This window comes from Taudactylus pleione, unplaced genomic scaffold (genome assembly GCF_031769625.1).
Source record: "Taudactylus pleione unplaced genomic scaffold, aTauple2 ptg001052l, whole genome shotgun sequence".
NCBI lineage: Eukaryota > Metazoa > Chordata > Amphibia > Anura > Myobatrachidae > Taudactylus > Taudactylus pleione.
In genome coordinates this window covers 586,417-613,236 of record NW_028285453.1, presented here as the reverse complement: position 1 = coordinate 613,236, position 26,820 = coordinate 586,417, and the positions used below count along the sequence as shown (strand labels likewise).

General features: G+C 42.8%; 1 protein-coding gene across 1 annotated transcript in view; it reads right to left on the bottom strand.

Annotated features, from left to right (window-relative positions):
- The window catches only part of JAZF1 (JAZF zinc finger 1), a 314,323-nt gene that overhangs the window by 121,952 nt on the left and 165,551 nt on the right, over positions 1-26,820 (bottom strand). Inside the window, exon 2 of the mRNA XM_088461453.1 lies at positions 13,318-13,390. Within this exon, the coding sequence (XP_088317579.1) occupies positions 13,318-13,390 (73 nt within the window). The remainder of the gene's footprint in view (positions 1-13,317; positions 13,391-26,820) is intronic.

Here is a 26,820-nt window from a genome sequence, read left to right as displayed (position 1 = left end):
CATCTGTCCCAACAACACCCTCTGGACATCCGGAGCGTCGTCCGGGAAGGTATCTTCCAATGCATTGGCCCACCCCTCAATGGCCTTGGCCACCCAGGAGATGGCCATGGACGGTCGGGCCACCGCCCCGGAGAGGGAGTAAATAGACTCTAAGCAAGTTTCAACTTTCCTGTCCGTGGGGTCCTTCAGCGAGGATATCGACGGTAATGGTAAGGGTTAAACGGGTGACATGGGAATCCACCGCCGGTGGAGTTTCCCATTTTTTACAATGTGCCTCAGGGAAGGGATAATTAGAAGTCAACCGCTTCTGAGGAAGGAACCTCTTACTTGGCGCCTGCCAAGCTACCGCCATATGATCCGTCAACTGATCCGACGGAAACACAGCAGAAGCCACCTTAGTTTTCTTGAAACTAGGAAACTTCGACTTAGGAACCGGTGCCTCATCCTCTATAAGAAGAAAAGCTCGCACCGCCCTAACCAGTGCTCGCACATTAATGGACGACTTGGTATCCATTTCCTGGCCCGAGGCGTCCGAGTCAGTGTCATCAGGGACCTCCCCATCATCTGAGGAACCCTCTGAGTCCGAAACCTGAGCCGCCCGCGCCATGAGTGGGCGTTTTGAAACCCTGGAAGGCATGTCAGTCTGCAACATTGACTGAAAAGCCGAGGATGCAGCCGCCAAATTTTGCACGAAGTTGGAAAACACATCCACCCAGGGTGGAGGAGTCGCCATAGGGGCCTGAAAAGGTACCACAGGCTGCTGCGGCACAGGGGAAGCCTGTATATACATAGGCAACCCCGCATAGGGACCCACAGACTGAGACCCAGGAGGACTCCGCAATAACTGCGGGACACCCGGGGAATGGGGGATGGTCGGCTGGGGTAACGCCCTAGTAGGGAGAGCAGTCGGGACCGACAGACGGTCTGCAATAGACACCAGCACTTGAGAAAACATCGCCCACGGTGGTTCCTGCGTCACCGAAGGTCTGGATGGGCCAGGAGCCACCTGGCACCGTCTACACAGGCCATCCTGTGACAAATCCTCCCTATTCACTCCTGCAGAACAGTGAACGCCGGAGCAACTGAGCGCTCAACCTCCTCGTCTGACATGACAGAATATATTATATATCTGGCAACAGGGCAGAAGTAAACGCACTCACCGGTGTGTTGAACAACAGCCCACAATATGGCACTGTGTCGCACACAACTGTATGTGACGAACCTCACAAATACGTGATCTATATAAGTGAGGTCAGTAGAAACACCCTTCCCCCACACACCTGTAGAGGCTTGTAGGAGAAGTAAAGGGACAGGTATAAGCTGACAGTAAGCGGAAAATAAGCACAGACAGGCAGCACTAGCAAAATTCACATACCATGCAGAGAAGATATACTCACTGCACCTTTCCACTACAATCAACCTGCCCAGATTCAGTGTCTGGGAGGGCTATAGTGCTGTGTACACTGTCCTTAAATCGGGGGAGAGGTACACAGGGGGACCGGTCCGCGTGCTCCCTGAGATCTGCGCTGCCACTGTGAGAAAATGGCCCCCAGAGACCTCAGAGGAGGAGTGGCCGAAGAGACTGCAGCTCAGCAATGCCAGACTGCGAGCTGAAAGGCGCGCTGAGCTGAGGGGAGGAGTCGCTGAACAGGGAAGGCTTCCTCCCCTGGCTGGCCATAACCCCAGGGATGCTGGCTTCCCGCTTGCCTGTTATCCCTGGTGGTCTAGTGGTCCCACGGGTTATGGGGGGGGGGGGCCCGCCGCCACTGACAGCAGCCTTCGGTCTGTCCCCAGGACCGGAGGCTAAAGGACTGCTTCTGAAGGCATTCCGCGCACCGCAGCTAGCCAGCGACGCGCGGCTTACCTGAATCCCCGGCAACTCCGGCAGCAGTCCTGGGAGGTAGACAGAGTCCGGCTAGTACGGACTCTGTCCTCCCGCCGCGATCCCCAGATCAGTACTGGCGTCGCGGCGCCAGTTGGGGATCAGAGCGGCAGCGTGGGCGTCTGTATAGACAGCCCTTCGCTGCCGTCTGTAGGAAAAAAGAAAGATAAAATAAATATCTAAAATAAAAAGCTTCTGGGGGCTGCTCCTGCAGCCCCCCTGCGCGGTGACCGACTCCGGCCGGGCACCAACTTACACTGAGGTGCCTGTGGCTCGGGGGCGGGGTATAGGGGAGGACCCAAGTGCATCCTGGGAGCTAAAAGCTTAACTGTGTGGTGCCCATGGATCCTGATCCAGCTATAACCCCAAGGTCAACCCTGTGGACCCCCTATGGACCCTGAAGTAGAAAGATGCATATTTAAAGAATAAAAAATAAAGCTTAAAATGCATCCTGGCACACGGACTGGGAATCACTGTATTAAAACAGTATGACGTGTTACACTAGTGAATGGGCTCTTAACTTGTAGGCTGGTTCCCATGGTCCTCCTGTGAATGATGTGAATGACGTATACCGTTTGCGTAACATGTTATGATTTCCAATTGAACAACGGAGCAAGTTTGTTGTCAAAAACATTCTGCAGCAGCCTCCTTATAAAACAATATCATAAAATATATTAATATGGATATAAAATATTAAATTGCTGCTTTATATTTTCTTACTAACAGCAATTAAGCTATCTAAGCCAGCCAAATAGTCTGAGTAAGCTGTTTTAAATGTCTCTAAGGGACTGCATTACATTTCATATGAACGAATCCTAGCCACTGAAGACATAAATAAAACCATAATTGAAAATACACTAACTCATTATTGAAACAAGTCCAAACACACAAAAGGCAAATATTATGAGAATGATACCCTTAAAATCTGAATTAATTGGTCATTTCTTTTTAATACTTATACCCACTTAAAATTGATATCTCTTGCAGGCACCTGCTAACCTTTCAGGCGTAGTAGAAAAACGACAACTTTTACTAGTAGGATTTCTAGCCCTGTAGCTGAAATAACATTAAATGAAGTGGGATTTAGTTATGAGACAGACGGCCGCAATGCCGCCGGTCTCAATACCGACAGGGGAATCCCGACAAGGGACTTAAGATAGTCGTCTAAATACTGATGCCTATCTTAGTCCCGACACCGGAACGGCGAAGGACGCCAGCCTGAACGAGGCAAGTCCAGGGTGCCCTTAGCGTTACCCGCACATTGGGGGGGTAGGTGTTAGGTTTAGGGAGCGTAGTGGGGTTAGGGTTAGTTTTTTCTTTTGGGGGGGTAGGGTTAGGCACCCCTAGGGGGGAGGGTTAGGCACTAAGGGGGGAGGGTTAGGTTTAGGTACGAAGGTGGGAGACTTAAGTTTAGGCACTGTGTGCTGAAGGGCAAATCCCTTTTTTCTGTGCTCAGTGTAAACCCCGCCCTTTACAAGCACCTGTGGTATGTCATTAAGCTGATTTGAGCAACTACCATATTTTTTGTTTGCAGCCTGGAGAGGCATGAAGGGAGCCAGCATTAGGAGGAGGTGCTGATCCTTATAGTGCCATGTGGAGGTTTTTTGGGGTACCTCCAAGGTAAGTTAGCTCTCAGCTCATATATGTGCTGTTATCATGCAGTACACTAATTTGTAATTATATGACAGAGTAGGTGCTACTGTTATGTAGCAATAATTATTTTGGGGTGAGCGTTTGGGAGTGGGGCCCCCGGGGTTGTTCTGGCTGGACCTTTCTCATGGCATCACCACTTAATTCACATAGAATATTTTTATCACTTCTCTAATTGTTTGTATATTATTTATGTCATTTTAATTCTTTCACATTTCATTAACACTTATTAATTTATCCTTACACATCTATCCTGGGCTAAGTATGAACGGTCAGTTCGCCTGACCATTCCACCTGCTACAGCTGTCACTATCGTCAGCTACAGCTTGGCAAAGCCCTATCCGCACAGCAGGGACAGCGCTGTCCCTACTGCGCCAGCTGCCGGCTCCAGGGCTGCACATGGGATCTTGCGATACTTGCGAGATCCCATGCATGCTCAGTGGAGCGGGCAGGGACTGAGACACAGCGCATCAGCACTAGTCTGATGCGCTGTGTACTCAGGCAGGGATCGTCAGAGGGGGGAGTCATCACTCCCGGCTCCGGGTGATGTGATGTTAATACATCTCATCATTAGTGCTTCCTGCTTCGCCTCGGTAAAGAGGCAAAGCAGGAAGCGTTCTAGCAGCATGTTAAGTGCCGCATTAAGACATCTCCCCCAGTGTCCCAGAATGGAGGGAATTGCGTGCGCGATCGTGTGAGGGTTAATTGCTACCTCAGATTCTCATGAATATTAGTTCTCCCACAAAATGTCTTCTTCAACTGTATATGGGTACATCGTACATTGTGCAACTTATTTACAAAGTGCAAGTCTGAACAACCATTAGGCTTGGATGCAGTGTCTGATCAATCGTTAGGACTGGCACACTTTTGTCAATAGGGGACTAAAATAAAGGACTAATGCATTCCATGTTGGTGACGGCCACACAGCTTAATTAAAAAAGTTTGTTAGTTATCCAGCCATCCTAAGGAGTTATTGAGGGGAAAGTTCTTAAAGTGACTACCAGATGACTGTGCCTATGTGACCGTGTAACTTACTGCTAAAGTCATTGTGCTACAGCGCCATCTAGGTAAGCCTGAAGAACTGCATGCCATTAGCTTTACACTCTTCCTTGCATTCCCTATAAGCCAAAGTCTCCTTTACACTCCACAAACACAACATGTCAGTTGTATAACATTCGTTATATGTGTAGTATGAATGGAGATTTCTTAAAGAAGCATACACACTGTGCTCTGTGTTTAGCAACATTACAGTGGGTGCTACAAGTGTATTAGCCTTTGGCACCTGGAACCCTTAATCAGGCCCTGAATGGATGTACACAGCAAATCACTTGGAGTTTGCCTTGATGAGCCCAGAAACTGCAAGCCACACCCGCTCTCGAGAGATGTCTCTGCATACTAAAAGTGCACCTATGTTTGCGGGGAGGCAGGGAGAGGTGCACAGCGTAAAAGTATAAATGTAGTTCCAAGCCAAACTATCACCTTACTACCACCTTTTTCAATGTAGTACATTTCCATCCTAAATACTGCTCAGTTTCGCATAATTTAAATGTACCATAACAGTGAGGGGACATTGGGGCTGCAAAATGTGTTGTATTAAGTACAGGACGAGACCTGATCTCTGCCAACTCATAGCTCATGAAAATGCCAAGGGTTACTGCAGTGAAAAGAAGTATGAACCCTTCAGCAAAGCAAGGTACGCCCCTAATGCCGCGTATCCACTACACAACACTACTGAGCGATTGCACGATTACGACATCGTAATTGTGCAATCGCTTAGTAATTGGGCACAAATCGAGCACATTAATGTTGGAAACAAACAGCAATGCGCGCTCCCGCTGGTCGTTTCCGACATCAATCATGCCCGAACATGCTGGTTAATCTGCAGATAATGACAGATAGACCATGTTCGGGGATGATTGATGTGCCTACAATGAACGACTGCTCATTCAGTGTAGGCACAGCACGGACTGTGAAATGACTGCATGATAACAATGTCGTAATCGTGCAGTCGTTTCACAGTCTGCTAGTGGATGTGCCCCTTTACACATACTTGCCGACAATCTGACTGCCTCCTCGGCATAGCAGGGGGGGCGTGACGCCAATTAGGGGCGGACGGGGGCGTAGCAGATCAGCATAGCAGGGGGTGTGATGCTAATTTGGGGGCGGATCAGGGGCGTGACTGCACGATTGCAGCCATGCCCCCGCCACACAATGCCGAGATTACCAGCATTGTGCAGCCAAGAGCGGGGCCACGATGACGCGATTCAGAGCAAATCGAGTCATCGGCTCCCCCGACTGCCCACTTACAAGGGGGAAGCGGAAGCCGGCGTGGGGGGTGCGGACCGGCCACGAGACTTGCCCAATTTTCCGGGGTGCCGGGAGCACCGCCCGATTTTCGAGAGGCTCCCGGCCATCCTGGGAGAGTAGGCTAGTATACCCTAACAATGCACTCTCCCCAATCCTTGATTTCACTGTAATATTCACATTTTTTAACTGCTTTGCATAACCATGTGCAGGGGTCCTTGGCAAGTGCATCCAGCTGGTGCAGACGCTGCAAATGCCACTATCCTTGCTGTACAAATCGCAGCAGTTGACATTTCCAAAGCGGATTTAGCACTGCACCTTGGTCATATTGCACCTGAAAAATACGAGATTTGAGTATGCAAGTACTACAAAAGTACGTATGTACCATGAAAGTACAGTACTACACTTATTATGTTTAAAATGTATTCAGGCCATAAAAAAATGAGCTTAATAAAAACAACTAAACTTACTTGACTTGCTATACTTCATTAATGTAAAGCAACCTGCACCACATTTGACCACTAGCAATGTTCCTTAGACATTTTTGCTTTCTCATTCGCCATGTGCAAAGCGCCTATATTTTCATTTCACACTATTGATTTTTACAAACGCTACCTGTGTGCAGATTATATGGCTCCAGGGGAAGAGGGTTACAAAACTCCAGGGTTGTTTTATACTTTAGTACCACACGATTTATTGAAATACTAAAATATTACAAGAGGCACTGCAGTGTTTAAATATTTTTTATGTGGCTTTCAAAGAGAATGTGCACACTGAAGACAGACTGCCAAGGAAACATAAATCCCAAATATGAGCCCATAAGAAGTAATAAGCATCTCTGCTAATGAATTTATTTTGAACTGTATATAAGAAAACAAGTTTCCTTTTTATAATGTTGGTGTCACTTTGCTTATATTCCACAGTTATTTCTCTGGTAGTATTGCATCCTTACATGCAGAGAGAGGCAGGTTACTATTTAGGGTGGAAAGGGAAGAAAAGAGACACACTTCATGCACCAACATTTAAAGAAACCTGATTGGATAAACATAGATTGTCTGATATCCTGCTAGGTGGATATTACTGCCCAATTTAAAGATGGCTACAATAAGTTATGATGTGATGTTTTCTAGTGAAGCCTGACTATTAACAATGAATGCTTATTTCATAATACTGAAATTATTTGCTCAAGCCAGTCACCCCATAATTTAGGTTGACAAATACAATAGTTGTATTAACCTATGTCAAGTTATCCTTATTATTTGGATGTTCCAGTAAAGCAAAAACATTTTCAAATATAAACATTTATTATTAAACAAACATGACTATCCTGAATGGCCAAACGAGCCCCAGCTCTAGCTCGTCACACAGAGGACAGAACAGTCTATTTGGAAATGGTCATAATCAAGCCAGCTACATTTCAGCTGTTAAGCCTCAGGATTTGGGCCTACAATGCTAATCACCTTAGTAAGAATAACTTTATTTACAAGAGTGGATGCAATTTGGAAGCACTAGTCTTTATTTCGTATTCTGCGGTCAGTATACATTTTCTGATTGGTCTACAGCCCCAATGTCACTTAACTAATGGCTCAATTAAAAAAGAAGTGAGCAGTGTATTCGGAGACAACAGAAAAAAAAGTCAATAATTAGGGGCCGGTGATTAAAAATTGGTAGTAGACGGTTGTTTAGAGCAGAGGTTCCCAAACTGGGTGCCGTTGCATCCTAGAGTGCTGCAGAGCATTTGCTACGGGTTGTAGTCCATTACCAAATAAAATCATTTATGGTCCATGTGATAGGCAAAACCAGTTCTGTGGACAAAGAGAAGCCCAACCCTGTCTACCACCACCACATAACTGTACCAAAGGGTGAAAGGTAAGTACAATTAACTTAAATGTAATCATTTTTGCTGAATATCTCATTAAGAAACTCTTTACCTGGGGGTGCCATAAAAACAAATGCTGATACTCTAACATGCTGTGATTCAAGGATGTTTGGGAACCACTGGTTTAGAGGGATGTTCTTGTCACGGGCCACAAGCGTGGAGGGACCTTGATGCTACAATAGAATATTCAGCTGTGTAGGCCAATAGGTGCACCTCAACAAATAAAATGTTCTGTGCCTTACAAATTGACCTACATTTTTTACCCATCTACAGTACTTCACTGGTTTACTGCTTAGGGTTACCCCATATATCCCAATGCTCCTAAACTGGGATGACCACCTATAATATGTATTGCTGAGATACATTTTAGAATGACATAACTACATATCCTATTGTTGACAAAATGCAAATACCTATAATTTTGAACAGTTATAATTAGCTCTATTTATATATGTGGTGTATGTAAATCAGTTGTTTTGCGGTCCTGGAAATCCTTAAAAGATGTCTAGCATACGCCTCTATAAGGGAGGAATTCCCCCGTCACCTGCAGAATTTATTATGACGGTCACATAAACCAAACTACAGCAAATTGCAATCTTTACAAATATTCATTAACTGAAGTCATTGACTAATCTTGTAGTTTTCTTTATGTTAGACAACTAAAGTGCTTGAATATTTATCTAGCCCTGGAACTTTATTTTCTTTTAATATACGTCTGGCTATTGTGTTGGCTTCAAATATTATATATTAAAATGGAAACATTTTATTTTACTATCAAGTTTAAATGAGACTTTTCTTGAGCTGAAACAGATTTTAGCCATAGCCCTCGGGTATTAACTAATTAAACTTTCAGAAGTAATTTCAAGCAGGGGCTCCAACAAAGCAAACTAAGGTCAATATGATGGCTTAATAAGCATACATTACTTCCAGTACCTTGTGTATCTATTCATAAGCACTTCAGTTCATGTTGTGCAGTTAGGGAAAATTTCTCATTAAATATTTGCGGTATATTCCCTGAAAATAGCCGTTTTCGTGAGGTACATGCAAATATTGAAGATTCCCCAGATGTACTATGGAGGGATCGCAGCAAATGTCTCCAAATTACCAAGCTTCGGATGGCGTTATCCTATAGTAGCCTATTGGCTGCTATTTTTCGGCCCCCAGTGAAGCATACGCCAGCCGGTGCCAGCCCCCAGTGACTCATACGCCATCCAGTGCCAGCCCCCAGTGACACATACGCCATCCAGTGCTAGCCCCCAGTGACACATACGCCAGCCAGCGCATGTACATTGTGCGCCAAGGACCCAAACCAGGAAGTAGTGTGATAGTGGGCAGCACAGACGTTGTAATGGTTAGCGTTACTGCCTCACAGCACTGAGGTCATGGGTTCGATTCCCACCATGGCCCTACCTGTGGGTAGTTTGTATATTCTCCCTGTGCTTGCGTGAGTTTCCTCCGGGTGCTACGGTTTCCTCCCACACTCCAAAAATATACTGGTAGGTTAATTGGCTCCCAACACAAATTAACCCTAGTGTGTATGTATGTGATAGGGAATATAGATTGTAAGCTCCACTGGGGCAGGGACTGATGTGAATGGACAAATATTCTCTGTAAAAAGCGCTGCGGAATATGTGTGTGCTATATAAATAACTGGTAATAAATAATAAATAGCTTTACGCTATGACACTGCTTCCAGCGTTTAGCCAGGATGGGCTCTTATCGGAGTCCATCTCCTAGCAAGAGCCAAAATAGTACATTTGGATAAAAATCTTAATTTTCACATTGCGAATTTACACAAAAGAATTGTCTATTGTAGGTTTTATGTTACTCCTTATAATGCTTATTAATTGAAAGTCACTGATTAAGTGATGGCATCAGAGCATTTTGTTTATAACAATATTATTTGTAAAGATTTATTATTACTATTATTATAATTATTATTATTATTATTATTATTATTATTATTATCATCACTTGCATAATGTTACAATTAGATCTATTTGACCTTTTCATATTTCAGCTTGTTTTTAAAGGGTATGGAAACACCCTAACTGCATCCTAAAATGTAGTATTCTAGTATTCAGTGGTCAGAGTAAACAACAAGATAACTTGAAAACTGTGGTCACCCCACACCGAAAATCCCCCCCCCCCAACAAGTCAAAATCCATTTTTTGAAGGGTCTGCTGGGTCGATATGGTCGCATACATTAAATAAGAGGGCAGTTATCTATTATGATCGCTCTGTCTGTGGCCAGCTTGAGTGAATTAACTGCAAAGTTTGAATGAACTGAAGGTGAAATAGTACTGGAAACTCAAGACATAAAATACACGCTATGTTATATAAAAGAGCTTCTAGTGACATCCACAAGCATATGCCAAAGTCACACATGTTATCGGAACTGAAACTATTGTGGGGAAAGAATTTATCCTCAGGGAGTCTGTTAGTGTCTGAATGTCAAAGCAGCTCAATTATAAATTAATTGTCACACATACAGTAAAGACCTGGTGGGTCAATGTGGACATATTTAAACCAAGTGGTCCCACCAATGCAAAGCGTTTTGGCACCTTTTCCAGTGACAATATATATGTTAGAATATTTTATGATGTTGAACAGGTTAAGATTGTCTTGACAAAGGTCCACATTCAGTCAAAACGTCAACTGGCATATTGATTCTACAATACAAGTCTGGCGAGTGCCCTTATTTTTGGTCTTATAATATTTTATAATACATATATTACTGTAATTTAAATGTTGAGAAACAGAAATATTTAAAATATCAACATTTAAAAGCTTCAATCAACAGCATTGTGAATTCTTAATGCTGTGTGGTCTCTGTGAGTTGTATATACCAGTCATAGTGAAGCACTTTGTAACATATACTCTTTGTTCCCGATATGTCCTTTTTGATCTTTACTATGGAGATGTAAAAGAACAAAAGTGTTTTTATCCAGTTGAAGAAAGTTACATTTTAGTGAACTTAATATCTGATAAAAGGATTGAAAACAAAGTCAAATACGTAAATCATCCTGCAACACAAAATGTTTCTCTTTTCCCTGACCTGGGAGCCATTGGTGCACATCTTGTTTGGATTTATCATCTAAAGTTTGTCTTTTGCTTTTGGCCGAGAGAGCTCAGATAGCACAATGTAGTGATCTTAGTGCATGAATAAAAACACATGATCAGCATAGTCCCCAGCATAAAAATGGGAAGAAGCAGGAATTACTATCTGATGAGAGACGTGTGGCTTTGATCCATCCGTCTCTGCCTCATGTCAAAGAAATTCAAACCAGTTCCTATTCAGGATCCAAGATGTCCTCTATTTCACTGATCTCTTGAAAAATGGTTTCCTTAGCCACACTTAGAAAACGTTCTATCAATTGCGACATGTCTAAAACCCGAACTTATGTCTGTTCACTTGTACGAATCTGTCACAAGCAAAATATCTAAGTGATTGCTCGCGTCCGCGTTTAAACTGTCTGTGAGTTACATTCTTCTCTTTTACCTGTTTGTGGTGGACAGTGGACACACACGAAGAGCAAATTGGAACGCTTCTAGGCAGCATAGGTATCAATGGTTCCCATGTAAGTGAAACATACCATTCTGGTCAAAAGGACAGATATATTGTTAGAGGGCTGCTATTATCATTTCTCAATTATTGGGTGACTAGAAGAGTTTCAGTATAATGCTAACGACAAAAGAAAATGTCAAGGGAGTAGATTAAAGATTAGAAAAAGGAAAAAAGGAGGTGTTCCCATAGCAACCAGATTCTAGCTATAATTTTCTAGTTGATGATAGCTATCATCTGATTGGTTGCTATGGACGATGCCTCCATTTTTCCTTTTAAAAGCTTTAGTAAATCTACCCAGAGGAGGGAAGGACTGCTACAGCGCTGAATATGTGCTGTACAAAGTCAGCTTCCTCTTAATGCTAGCCACATTCACTAATTAGGGAAGTTTTCCATTTGGTGTAAGTGATATAGGCATTTATCAATTTCTACTACAAGCTGGGCAGTCATCTCCTGTAAGATCAGAGTATTAGACTGTGTCCACCCCTTGCAGAATTGTCTGTAGTACAGTGGTGTATAACATGCTGCTGTCCTTAAATACATCTCCTATGGCCATTTTTTCTTAATTTAATACTAGCTGAACTACCTGGCGTTGCCCGGATTTAAATCTTCAAATTATTGCGTTTTATTATGTGATCTCGTCCAAATACATTCATTGGAAGGCCCAGAACAGGCTCCCAGGGTCAAACTTCTTCCAGGTGTACTCGACAGTGATGTCTGACCAGGACCCCAACCACTTCATTAGGCATCCCAGGCCAATTGCCACCCCTCTGTGAAGCTTTCATCTAAATCCATCCAGTTGAAGGCTCAAAACAGACTCCTGGGTGAAAGTTCTGCCCAAAGTACACCAACGGGAGATCTGACCGGGACCTCAACCCCCTAGTATGTCTTCTGGGATCCAATGTTACCACTCGTTGAAATTTTTGTCCAAATCCATCCAGTGGAAGGCTCAGAGCATGCTCCCCGGGTCAAAGTTCTGCCTAGCGTACACTAACGGGAGGTCCGACTGGAACCCTAAGCCCCCTAAAACCTGTCCGGGATCCAACTGGACCCCCTCACGTTGGTTTGATCCCATTCGGTGCAGGTATATTTGAATGCATAACCAAAATAACAAACAGACCAAGGAATTTTATATATAAGATGGTTGGTCTCGGTGAGCTCTTCTTATGCACACTAGCAAGATCTGACACACTATCTTGAGCTGGTAACGTTACTGTCCACCCAGCAACAGACCACCCATCTATTACAGAGCAGAGGTGAACAACTCTGTGCTGGCTAGATAAATGCAGTAGGCGAATGCAATGGGTGGCTTAAGTGCCACATGTGCACATGCCCTGTGCAGGCCACGTACAGACAGCTTTGCTGCTTCTTCTCTTCCATACATGTGGACAGGCAGATGTTAAGTGGTTCCTGCCAGGATACTCCTGGGAAATGTCAACCATAGCTTGTATTATACGAGTATATAACAAACTATTTTGGAACAGAAACACATGGGTATTCTCTTCACCCAGCTAGTAAGGTGTGTGCACTAACCCCTAAGATGCATATAGCCAGGTTTGGGAGGAAGGCATCCAGAAATAAAACCTCTTAAAACTCATACAACTAGATTAAGGAGTGTACCCATTATATTATTATTTGAAAATAAAATTCAACAATATATTATAATTGATTCTGGACATTGATGACAAAGCAACAGTGACAATAGCTAGGTAACATGAAGTCATTAGTTTGAGCGGTTGCTAAAAACCATAATACTACCAATCTTTCTAGTAAAGCAACAAAGTTGTATTGGTGAGATCGTAAATCTGGCTACACCGCTCCACAATGTGGCTCGGCCTGCCTCAGTTTCCACAGGACAGTTCCAGAATCAGTCACCACCTTGTTCGAGACTGCATACCAGTGCCAAAACATTTCTCCTGCACAGCTCATTGCAGAGAGGGGTGATTTAATGACACGGTGACAATAAATATAATGTTGCTTGTGGTGCTAAAACTTATTTACATTTAAATATACAGAATTGTGTAAAATAAAATGTACCTGTTGATGTAACTCAACGCTACATATGTTGGCTGCTGAAGTTCTTGCTTCTCCAAGACGCGTGGATCTGTGTCTGCAATGCAAATACAGGCATGAGGACTTATACCAGGCTACAGAGAATAAAATAGTATAATAGGTATCTCTCTACAGTTCTCAAAACAGTACATAAAAAGAGTGTATAAAACAGCTTTAAATCAGCACTTCTACTTATCCAATGAACAAGTAAAATAGAACATTAAAATGATGTGCTAAATATTCTTTAAAAAAATGTGAATTATGTATTCAATACAATCTGTCCAAAAACTATCTATTTGCAACTTTAAATCGAGTGGATGGTACAGTATATGTATATACAGATGTGTCCTCATATACCCAGCGTCAATACGCCATATATGCCCGTTGTGACTGAGCAGCTGAGAGGAGTAGCATACTGTCTTTTACTTTAAATATTGACCCTTATTCACATGGCAGATGCAGCAAAACGACACTTAGTGTACTAGAGACTCTAGGCTGCGACTTTAACCGCACAGGAATTAGATTTACACATGTAAAAAGTCGCAGATGAAGCACAGCGGAACTTGGCGTGAGAAAAAGACGCGGACGCAGTATCGTAGGACCTCGTATTCAGATTCACACTAATTCGCATACAGATGACAAATGTCGCACAGCCAATTGATCAGTGTAATCTAGCAGAGTAGTTTTATCGCTTCCAGTTGTTTTATTTATGAGAATAAGAAGCACATTTTGAGCAAGAAAGACGCTAAGCACAGCCGCTTCGCCCGGGACCTGGCGCTGAGAGGGACTGTTTGACGCAACTAAAGCCACAGTGTATGATGTCACATCTGTAGTACTATACTGTATATATAGTACAGATGAACTTACAGATGAGTCTCCTGACACATGGCTGGAGATATCACATCATGCATAACTGACATGCTCTTTTACTACTTGAGCCTTTTGACCCACATTACCAGACTTTTGTCTAGTATGTAATTGGGAAGGGAAAATTTTTCTTTTTTACATTTCTATAAATTATTGGTTTAAATAATCATTAAAGCTAACTGACTATAAAGGGTATAGTTACTGAAGTGCGAGTTTTTAGAAGTAGAGTTGTTGCCCATAGCAACCAATTCGATTCTACATACACATTTATCAAGCACATTCTAGAAGATAATAGCTAGAATCTGATTGGTTGCTATGGGCAACATCCCTACTTCTAAAAACCTGCGCTTTAATAAAACAGATGTATACCACACAAAGCGGACCTCAAAGTAAAACATATTACAGGTTGAGTCTCCCATATCCAAAATGCTTGGGACCAGGGGTATTTTGGATATCGGAATATTCCGTATTTTGGAATAATTGCATACCATATTGAAATGTTTTAGGAACAGGGCCCAAATCTAAACACAGAATGCATTTATGTATTATATACTCCTTATACACACAGCCTGAAGGTCATTTTATACAATATTTTCAATAATTTTGTGGCTCAAACAAAGTTTGTGTAGATACATGAAATTCTTTAATATGTCATATACACCTTATACACACAGCCTATAGGTCATTTTATACTTTATTTTTAATAATGTTGTGCCTTAAACAAAGTTTGTGTACATTGAACCATCAAAAATCAAAGGTTTCACTATCTCAGTCATGCTAAAAATATTCCGTATTTCGGAATATTCCGTATTTTGGAATATTTGGATATGGGAGACTCGACCTGTAGTTAAAATTAATAACATGCAGTATCCTCTGATTTTCATCCAATATTTTTATTTTACAAATGAGCTCCTCAACAAACAGAACCTTTAGGGTCCCATGTCGAGAACCTCACATTTTAGAGGAACTGCAGTTGGTGCCAGCAACACTCATTTCCCCAGGGCTAACTACCTGGTGTAGATTTAATGCATACGCTGCTTAGTGCAACCTGTTGATAGAATTGATTTCATGGCTTCTATGGCTTATTATTAAACTCCAGAGAAGTGACTGTTAACAATGGCGAGATTGGTGAATTTCCCAAGGACTATGTGGGCCTAGAGCACCTGCTAGTTATGGGGAATGAGGGTTCTACTGTACTAATAAAAACCTTGGGTGAACACCATTTAAAACAAAAAAAAAATATGTCCACTTCTACCACATCTGTTTCTTTCAGCAAAGTTTCTGTCAGCTCCTTTTGTTTATTCCAGCTCTTACTTTAATTTACTATTACCACATGTGACATATGATAGAAATATGCTATTAATTCTCCATTAAGATTCTGATTAAATATGACTGTTCATTCCGCCATATATTTCCCTTTTGTCTATGCACAGGGGGATGGAATGAGATATATATCAGCACATGGAAATAAGCTGGCGTATAAAAGGCACTGCGGCACACACAAATTCTGTTACTTTATGATTTGTGCTTTCTGACAGTTACAAATAATGTTCATTCAGCATTTTATCAAAGTATACCTCGCATCACTGTGCTGCGAGTCTAGTGCCTCTAAATTCAGCTACCTAGAAAAAACATGTCATCAGAATCATACATATTCCCCCTAAGTTCAGCCTGTTTTATTATGTTGCCAACCATGCTCCATAGGATATATATTACTGGCTGAAATTGAATGTCAAACTGTATCTGTTCCCTGCCAGGGGCCTAAAATGATTTAACCCCTCTTACACCACAGTCTAGCAATAACTCGGTCGAAAAAAGGTGGCTTTAAAATATAGCAGTGCATTGTCTCACTACAATTAATGAGTTTGTTGTTGTTGGGTATTGGCAAAGTTTATGGCAGAAAACCCATAAAATATTTATGTTTAGTGGAAGAAAATCAAATGGAGTTTCTGCGGCATCTTAAACTAAAATCAATTCTTGTTTAAAAAGTTTGTTTATGTGAATTAGTAGAGTTGGGGGCTCTCCACGGCTGGCAATGCAGGGTACTGTGATTGCTCAGGGCAATTATTGTAAAAAGTGCCTTTTCGTGTAAAGTGTGAAAACTATCATGGGAAAAATATTATACTGTAACTTTAAATATGTGATGGTATAATGTAGGCAATGTTACAGCAATAATAAATAAGTGTTTTTCTCACTTGGTAATCTGGACTGTGTGTGCTGGGAACTGAGAGAAGGCAGCTCACTCCTTCCAGTGCCTCATAAAATCACTTCACATTCTGGAAGCTGCCATATTGCTACTGTCATGTTACTTGGCTCCAGTGGTGGGAATATAAATAGACTAACACTGAATGTAGTGGCAATGTATTACAAAAAAAATATATAATATAGTACAACAAATGCTTGGCTTCATCAAACTTGGAACAAAGCATTCCCCAGGAATGGCCATAGAACAAATTTTGACCCATAAGTGAAGAAGAACCTGCACAGCGGTTTTTATTTAACGGGTAAGTAAACCACTACTGGATAGATGGGATCGGTATGAAGGGAAGCAATCGGGAAGCCGACTGCCTATATACCGGCAGCCGGCTTCCCAGGTGTCTTATCCCGGCAAGGGTGAAATGCCGGGCGTCTAGATGTAGACGCCCGCATTTCCCCGATGCCGGGAGACCGGCATCACGATCGTAGTGATGCCGGGCGCCGCGAGCGGAGAGCCGCGGGGGGGAGGGTTAGGTTTAGGGCTCCCGGGGGGGACTTAGGGTTAGGCACCCACCCGGGAGGGTTAGGCTATGGGGAGGGAGGGTTAGGGTTAGGCACCCCCGGGGGGGACTCAGGGTTAGGCACCCCCCCGGGGGACTTAGGTTTAGGCAGCGGGGAAGGGGGTGGTTAGGGTTAGGCACTTAGAGGGGGGATTAGGGTTAGGCACTTGGGGGGGAAGTTAGGGTCAGGCACCCCTAAGGAGGGTTAGGGTTAGGGGGGTTAGGTTAGTGGATACTTACCTATCCACGATCGGGATTTCCAGCGCTGTCGGGCTTCCGCTGCGTCGCACTCTGCTACTGTCGGGCTGCCACTGCGGCCGGCGGTATATCATACCCATTCCGGTATGAATGACCGCCGGACTAAGGCCCGGCGGTCGAAATCCCGACGCTGGCAGGCCGAACAGCGGATATCCCGATGGAGGTGAGTAAACTACCTAACCCTCCCCTCTCCCTCCCCTAACCCTTCTTTAGGGCTGCCTAACCCTAACTTCCCCCGTTAGTGCCTAACCCTAACCACCCCCCTGGGGCGCCTAAACCCCCTCCCCACACCTAACCCTCCCGGGGGGTTGCCTAACTCTAACCTTCCCCCGGGGGTGCCTAAGCCTAACCCCCCCTTCCACAAGCCTAACCCTAACCCTCCCGGTGGGGTGGCTAACCCTAAACCCCCCGGGGTGCCCTAAACCTAACCCTCCCCCCCCTGCGGCTATGAGGATGCGTGGACCGTACTTACCTCATTCGGCCCCGCGTCGTTCCGGCGTCGGGATTATAATAGGCGTCGGTATTTTGAGGCCTATCAATAATCCCTATCCGGCATTTTGCCGTCGGGATACAGGCAGCGGCATCTTAACAGTCAGAAACCAGACACAATTAGGTGTCCTAACCCTAACCACTAACCCTCCCCCCGCAGCCTTATCCTAACCCCCCCCACAGCTAAACCCTCCCCTTAGTGCCTAACCCTAAAACTAATCCTCCCCCTAACCCTAATAGTTACCGTCGGGATGTCAGCAGTTGGGATTCTGGAGCCGGGATTCTGACTGCTGTCGGGATCCCGGGCCTGTATTCTGATCCCGATCCTTATAGCTACATACATTTTCATATAAGGTTTCTCTTGGCCACTTATATGGAACCCCTTGTAAAACACATGAGCAAGCCCTGAAAAATAGATCTTACTAACTCCTTTGGCACTCGTTTACATTTGAATGTAAGTCAATTTAATGGCACGGCTCTCAGATCTATATATTGGTCGTACATAGGGCCTGATTCAGAGTTGGGAATAGGAATAGAGTGAGATATCTCTCTCAACTGTGAACCTGAGCAAACCATATTGCAATGCAAGGGAGGTAAATACATAAATTTTTTTACATGTGGGGTAAATACTGGCTGCTTTTACATGTAGCCCACAAATACTGCACAGCTTTATTATTACTCTACAATTTAGATGTCAGTTTGGAAACACTCCTCCCAAATCTAAATCTCTCTGCACATTTGAAATCTGCCCCACCTGCAGTGCAGCATGGTTTCACCAAGATGATCAGTTGAGAGAGATATCTCACTCTATTCCCAAGTCTGAATCAGGCGCATAGTCAGTACTATATTGCAGTGCCCCCCCCCCCTTTCGTGGGGAGGCTGGTAGTGGGACATTGTATGTGCGCACAAATAAATGAGTGTTCTCCACATGGGTTTTGTCACACTGGGCGCTTTCCAAGCTGGTGGGCTGTGCCCAGTCCCTCTCCATAGTGTATGAATGCCGTACGCAATGCGGATGGTATCCATTCGCCATTGCTCTGCTATGTAGAGTAGTAGATGACAGGTAGACCTCCCAACATTGCCCCTCCACCCAGCTGGTAGGACTGTTGGGAAAGCACCAAAATCAAAAAGCTGCTGAGGCTCCGATCCAATCATGGGGCATTCTTCCCCTCTGATACCAATGGCAAGGAGAGAGATAAAAGACAGATATAGGGGTCTATCATTATGCAGCGACAGAAGGGATTTGTATCACCACTTATCTCAGCAATATAAAATCTTCTATTGCGATAGATTATGATAAATAGTCTGTTGGGGTGACGCTAGCTCCTCTGCATTACTGACTGGCAGTGGTAATCGAGAGAATTCCCGCCTCATCAGCCAGTGCAGGACCCTTCTGTACATGCATTGGAATTATAAATTAGAAAAAATCATTTTATTATCCACTTAAATAGAAAAAAGCTTATTTAGGCATACAGGTATCGCCCTGATACTTCTTAAATAGGATATTGGGGAAGCTATTGCCAGCGACACCCGGTGAAGGTCATCATCAGTAATTATTATTATTATTACATTTTATTTATAGGGCACCACAAGTGGTCCGCAGCGCTGTACATACAGTAAAGGGTACACAGAGCATTACATTACAATACAGTGACCAACTTATAAACAGAACACAAGTAACAATTAGCAACACAATTCTCCATACACAATACAGCTGGGAAGGTGAAGGCTGTCATAGAAGTGCTAGAGATGAGGGCTGTGAGACAGTGGGGAGGAGGACCCTGCTCCTAGGAGCTTACAATCTAGGGGGAATCAGTAATACCTAGAGTGACACATAGAGCGAAGCGGAAAGCCCCACCTCTAGCAAGCAAATCTGCCAGATTTAAGTCTCTCTTATCCCTATGATGAATAGACCCAGTGTAATCATTCTATCAGGACAGGTAAAGAGGTCCTACATAAAAAGAAACTACTACAGACATTTTCAGATTTTGGTACACAGACAACTTTCTTCTATGTACAAATCCATATTTATGGTGTTATGTGGGGAATGACAGACATTAGACAGCCAGTGCTTTGCTTTTTTTGGCTGCAGTGCGCAAACTTCATGGTCACCAATGCAGAATTACCCAGAACCCTCCGCTCTATCGATTAGGCAGGTGCATAGAATCATCATATCTGTAAATTGCCAAAAGAAAAATGTGAAAGTCCTGTACGTGCCCAAGCTGAGCAGAAGTAATAATGATAAATGTAGTTATCTCTAATGATTTCCTGACTTACAACTGGCACACATGAGAACAGCCTGACTTTGCACTTTCCAGCCAGTTAAAACACAAACTCCCTGATACTTTTTCTATAAATTATTCCAAATCTGTACGAGCGCCGACCATTATTAAAAGGCTGCTCCGTAAATCATGCACCGTTTTCTCATCTTCTGCCACTTTTACTATAGAAAAATATCTTCATCATGTGAAATTATGTGCGTCTCGGCTGTTACCCACCTCTTCTCCATATCAATTATTACTGCACAGTAATGAGACGAGCTGCTATAGATGTATGAACAATTGGTCTTAACTATAACCTTTACAGCTGTCACTGCAGCCTCAAATATGCAATTAAAATGAAAAATAAGTGTGTGAGGAAGATTCATGTATATTATTTCTTCTATATACACAAGTACAGACAAGAAGGTGGCTGTGCAAGTGCACATTAATCAGAGGCTGAGACCGGGGGAATAGCTAGAATCACTAGTACCCACAGTGCAGTCATTGGGTGTTCATGCCCATAGCAGACGGTATTTGTGCTAAACTGCAAGTAGAATTTAGAAAATACCTTTATATTAATACATTTTATTGTATCTTTATTAACCTGCAGTAGATATAGTGCACATTATTGGTAACGTGTGGTGTATTCCTTCGGGGAAACAAACAAACTAAAGCATAAGTGCTATCACAAAGAGCTAACAATCTACAGAATAACGTAATGTATGAAATACAAGAAGTGCAATTAAAAAAGGACATAATTTTTCACAGTCTACAATTCAATTTCTGATACTGACCCAGGAAATCAGAAGTGCAAGATTCAGGCAAACCATCCGGTGACTGTATTCTAAAGGCGCGTATCCACTAGACGAGAAAAATTAACGATTGAACGATTACGACATCGTAAAATGCCGGCAACGACCAGCGATGCACATTCCCGCTGGTCGCTGACGCCATTTGTCATAGCTTGAACATGCAGGCCAACCTGCCGATATGTCAGGTTGTGTATGTTTGGGGATGAGGGAGGGTGTCTGCACTGAACGACATATCGCTCAGTGTGGGCACATTATCCACTGCACAGGATGATGACGATTACAATGTTGTAAATGTACAGTCGTTCCACTCTCGTGTAGTGTATACGCATCTTAACAAAGGCAGCCCACTACATTTTGGAAGATAAGACTGTCCAATGAAAGGAGAAAAGCAGCCAGGTGGTTTTTATAAGAGAAACATTTCTTTTCAATGATCATTCTAAACTGAGCAAGGACAGGGGTAACATGTCAATCTAACCTAACACTGACTCCACCCTGAAGGGCTGCACTGACAGGGGCTCAATTAGAGTTAAATACATTCCCAAACTGAGAATCACACTAGCCCAATACCTGTATTAAAACACATTGGACCTGATTCAGAGATGTACGCTAATGTAATCGCAGCTAAGATCCAGTACGCAGTTGCTGTGCGAAAATATGCACATGTCGAAAACCAAGGAATGTATTGAGACAATCACCTGCGGCTTTGCATATCCAAGCATCTGCGTACAAAGACGCAGCATCGGTCGCAGACCATTCCATAATCGGACTTCTGAGTAGGCCAGTGATGTGCTGTGAGGTGAGGCAGAGACTTTCCCGTCATACTTAGCTATACTCCAGAATTTTGACTATAAAAATGATAAGAAAATTTTAAATAAAATATTATAAATATCTTCTTTGTATTATTTTAATCATTTTTATAGTGAAAACTCTGGAGTAAGAAGTGTATGGCAGGTGAGGCACTGCCTCCCCTGCCTACCTTTTCCGCACATCCCTGATCAAAACTCACCAAATTTCCAGCACTCTATACAGCTGCACCTTTGTATAATGCCCACATGAACCCTCAGGTTCATATATATACTGTAGATATGTAACTCTGGCTCTGGTACTAGTCAGTGCCTCCTCAGCCATTTACCTCAATGCACATCACTAGAGTAGGCCTATGGTCGCACAGAATGGGCACGTGTACTGAGACGCCAGAGCCACTTTCACTGCGTATGAGATCGCAGACGCAGGCTGCGGCAAGCCCTGAAAAGTCATGACACGCCTGTGTTATTTGCCGCCACTCCCCGTTACCTCCCACAAATGCTCCCTGAATGTCTATCACACTGCGAGTAAACAGTCTCTGTGGGCGACTACAGCAATGTACTTTGGCGCATGCGCCGTGTGACTCAGATGCATGCGCAGAATGAAAATTATTGCTCAACTGCGTAAACATCGGAATTGCATACAACTCTGAATCAGACCCATTGACAACATGAGGTACAGTATGTGAGAGTCACAGCGGGTCTGTTGATGCAGCAGAGAAGAGCCCTGTTTAGCTGAAATCAGGTCTCTTCTATGCTTTGTGCATATCATGGAGCAAGTTACTGTGGAGAAGTGTATTACTTCTCAGGCGGCACCCCTGCTCCATGCCTGTATACTTTTGTATATTTAGTGCGAGTCATAGAAGAACAGAAAGCTCAGCTTTCTGTTCCACTCCTGCATACAGATTCGCCATCTGATTATGGAGTAATCTGTACCGCAAGCCGAACAGAGAAGGGAAGTTGCATACTTCCCTGCTGTCTGTCCGACACTGGCTCCGCCCCCTTTTCCTGGAGTCCTTTGCTGAAGGTCTGACCTGCTGCTCTCGAACACCGGGGCATGTTGCAGTGAGAATACAGACATATCGGGCACCCGATATGTCTGTATTCTCACTGCGTCCAGGGATCGTGGAGGGCCCAGACAGCGCATCAAGACGTCGGAGAGGCAAGTGCACATTTATGGCTACTAAACTTCACTATATATCGCATCAATGTGATGCGATACATAGTGATGTTTTATTCCTGAGCCACTTCATGTTCTACATGAACAGATCCCTAGCTCTGAAAATGAAGTCAGGTCTTAAGCTGGGTACACACTGTGCAGACGGAAGCACTAATGGGTATATCCACTGACACAGCGGCCAATCAGGTAAGCTATACAGACTTACCGATTGGCCACTCAATGTGTGTTCCCCAACATCACAACTGGGCGGGCAGTTGAATCTGCCCACCCAGTTGAGCTGTCAGTCACCAGCAGTCCCTGCAGCCTGTGTAAGGGCGGTCAGCTAACCGCCTGTACACAAAGCCAGATGAGACGATATATCTGCAAATATATCGGACCCCTGCTGTGCTGCAGAGCAGATGCGATATGTCTGTGAACGACGTCGTTCACAGACATATCAGGGACACACACCCAGGGTGGCGCTGGCCCAGTGTGTACCCAGCTTTACTCCAGACCAGGGGTGTCAAACATAAAAAACAATCCCCATTCCAGTGAACAGTATTGGTCAGATCTGCTGATAAACTGTAAATTAAATATGGATGGAGGCGGTCATCAGTCTGTGTGGGCAGAGCTGGCATTTAGCTGCACAGTTGGTGCAGAATACCAGTTACCACATGCAGAGATAATAATTTTTACCTTAAGCTAGTCAGACACTTTATAACTACCAACAGCTCCAGTTGTAGCTCAAAGCAAGCTCTGTGGCCAGTATGGACATAATGACCTACATGAATGGTGACACGAAAATCATAAACCTCATCTCATGTATGTAATATCTGTTGTTTTTTTTAAGCAGATTAAAATAGGATTAAATACATACTCTATGCACTTTGTACATGCAATAAAAAATGCATAACGCATGTGTGCACAAAATATTACATCAGGTACAAACAGACTGAATATAGAAAATAAAGATGGTTTATCTAATAAAAAAAAGAGAGAAAACAGAGAAAAAAAAAAGAACTGAAATCCTGGTGCAGATCAGTCATTTTAATGAAATGATCCCAAGCACAAGGCCAACAACAACATATAGTTTTCTTTATAGTTTTCTGTATCATAAAACAATGTGCTTTGAAATAACAATAAAAAAAATTGCAGAGAACATTTTAGTGTAGGATTTGCTATTCAGTAACATAAGAAAATTGGCAAAGAGTCTGAACACTTTTGCAAGATGCTAAATTTGTAGCTGCACTGCATGAATTATATAAGGTAGAAACTACATCAGTCTGTGCAAGTATTTTAACCATTTCCTTGTTAATACTGAATTATTAAAAATAACATACGTAGGACAACAGAATTTAAAAGTATGTAAAACATAAAAATGCACCATCTAATTTGGCGCAATAATTATTTTAACTTCCGTTGGCCTCTGTGTGTGTATAACCTAACTCTGTAGAAATAAATGCACTGTATAATAATAATCATGCCACAGGGCATTTTATGGTGCCTATATAGGTGTCAATAAGAACTTCATTTACTATGCGGCACTTTGAAAAGCGCTGCATAGTAAGCTTAGTCCTAGATTTTGTTTGTATGTTTGATCTTAAATACTGCCCCCTGCTTTTTGTCATTGTGCAATAACCCATTTATTGCCTTGCAAACCCCTCCTGCCAACCTTATTCACGTGTTATAATCCTCTACCAATCCATCAATTTGGGGGACGAGGACAAAACATTTCACATTAAAGTTTAAAATTTAAAAAAAAAATGCATTTGTTTTTACACGGGTTTGAGCTTAGGCGTATAAATGGATATTTAAACTCAAACGCCATTTAAAACTCAATTTATCTGAAAAGATGCCACTATATATTACACAATTTCAGTGTAAAACAGAAACCCAAATTTAACATGAGTATAAATATTGCACCAAGCAACTACTAAATCTTAGTAGATATGGCAGCCTTTCCAAACACGTTGCTTGCATTTATTTAAATGTGGTCAATTTGTATCAAAAATGTAACGAGAAGCATAACTCACACTACAAGGCAAATTATAAATCATTGTTGTGACTGAAGAATATGTATATTTAAATAACGTATCAAAGAAAAGATGACAAAAAAAATTAAGCACAAAGAGAAAGGTTTATTTTTTCTCTCGTTTACCAGCTGAACGCCAGAAGTCAAACTTTAATCCCCCTTGAACGCTAATTCTTGGGAGATAAAGAAAAGCGCCTGTCTGTTTCGGGCATGCGCAAAGAAACATACATAAAACAAATTTAATAAAAAGGTCAACCCTGGAAGCCAACATGGAGCATAGTGAATGAAATGCATATATCGCTAACTAGGAGATCATTAGGCCTTTTTACATGGTGTAATGTTTTTGTAGCTTATGTTAATGTGGACTGATTTAAAAGCTATAATTATCTCCATGGCCCATGGCATTTATTAATAGGCAATTCAATTTGGCAAAAACCTTCATTAATCAAACCAGCCAACAGTAGACCTGGAGAATTAAGGTAGAAATAACAAGCAGAGTAAATCATTGGTGTATTTTAATAAATACAGCTTAAGGCTAGAAACATATACATTATACCAAAGAAAAGAAAATACATTTTACTGTGTCTATTAAATTGTGCTACTTTTGTACTTATACTGTACAGCAGATTTACACATGTAGAGGTAAGAGTATATATATATATATATATATATATATATATATACATACACACACAGTATACATTATATATATATATATATATACAAAAAACAAAATTAATGAATTTCCTTGAATACAGTATTTTTAAAATAAAATATTATATAGCTCAAGCTACTGTATTATAATCTCGATTTTTATAGAAAACAAAAAAAAATAAGCTGCCTACAGATGTGTCCTCCTACATTTGGCCTTTTGCATCATACGGCATAAGACGCATGGCGCGACTTAGATGCTCCACACAGGTAGCGAATCCAAGACTTTCACACTTATTTCTGAAGTTAGAGTCTCTGTGGCATCGTAGCTGCATACAAAGTCGCTTATAGTGTCCTGGGCATTTAAGTTTAGTATTTTTGTTGCAAAGGAGGTGGTATAAATTCGCAGATTAAGCACAATGCATGGTGCGGCTCCCTCGTATCGGCCCTCAGTCATTTGCCCTTTTACCCAGGATAGCGGCCGAGTCGCACATACCCCATTCATTGTACTTTTGTCACATTAGTGATGCGGATAAGAAGCACATTCTGTACAAATCTGTGGTTAGTCACAAAGTCTGTGTCGCGCCAAACGGGGCTATTTGGCGCGATTTGGGGATAAGTGTATGTGCACACATCTGTAAAAACAGTAGTAAAATATTATATATGTCATTTGATTAAACAAAAAAACAAAACTTTTGGTCCACTGAGTATACTCATAAATCTCTACAATATACTTTTTGGTCTTAGGGGGAAACTAGATTTTATACTCTCTTGAAGGGGCCACACAAAAATGTTTTTAACTTGCTTAAAAATGTAAACTAAACAGAATTTACTAAAGGAAATGAGGCATCTATTTGCAGTTACGCCAGTTCTCGAAATGGGAAATCCCTGTGTTGACAGAAACCTGCTGCTGTGAAGTGGGGAGATGGCAATATCAGATTAGGGGCACGCAATAATGGCGGAGAGTGTGCATAGCACTTCAGTAGCATACGCCCCCAAATCCATTCCTTGCCCATTTTGGGCAATGCTGCACACACAGCACCGTAGGGTGCTGCTCTCTACGCAGTGGACTCCATAATGTACGTAATCTACTCTGTCCCGCCACCCGTGGCGCACTCACTTCTACAGAGTGGAATGCATGTTATGTGCGTCATCTCCTGCATCTTCAGCTCCCTGCATGTTATGTGCGTCATCTCCTGCATCTTCAGCTCCCTCCTTATTCAGCCGCCCCCCCAGCACTGCAAATTCAGGTAATGAGTTAGGCATTACATTGCCACCGGCTACAGAAGCAACATAGTTCCTGCAGCTCTGTAGGTTACAAGGTGATGCACTCAGGAGAGTGTCGCGTTTGGTTCCCCTGTGTGTGTGCTGCAGAAGAGGCTGATCTGCAGGACAGAGTC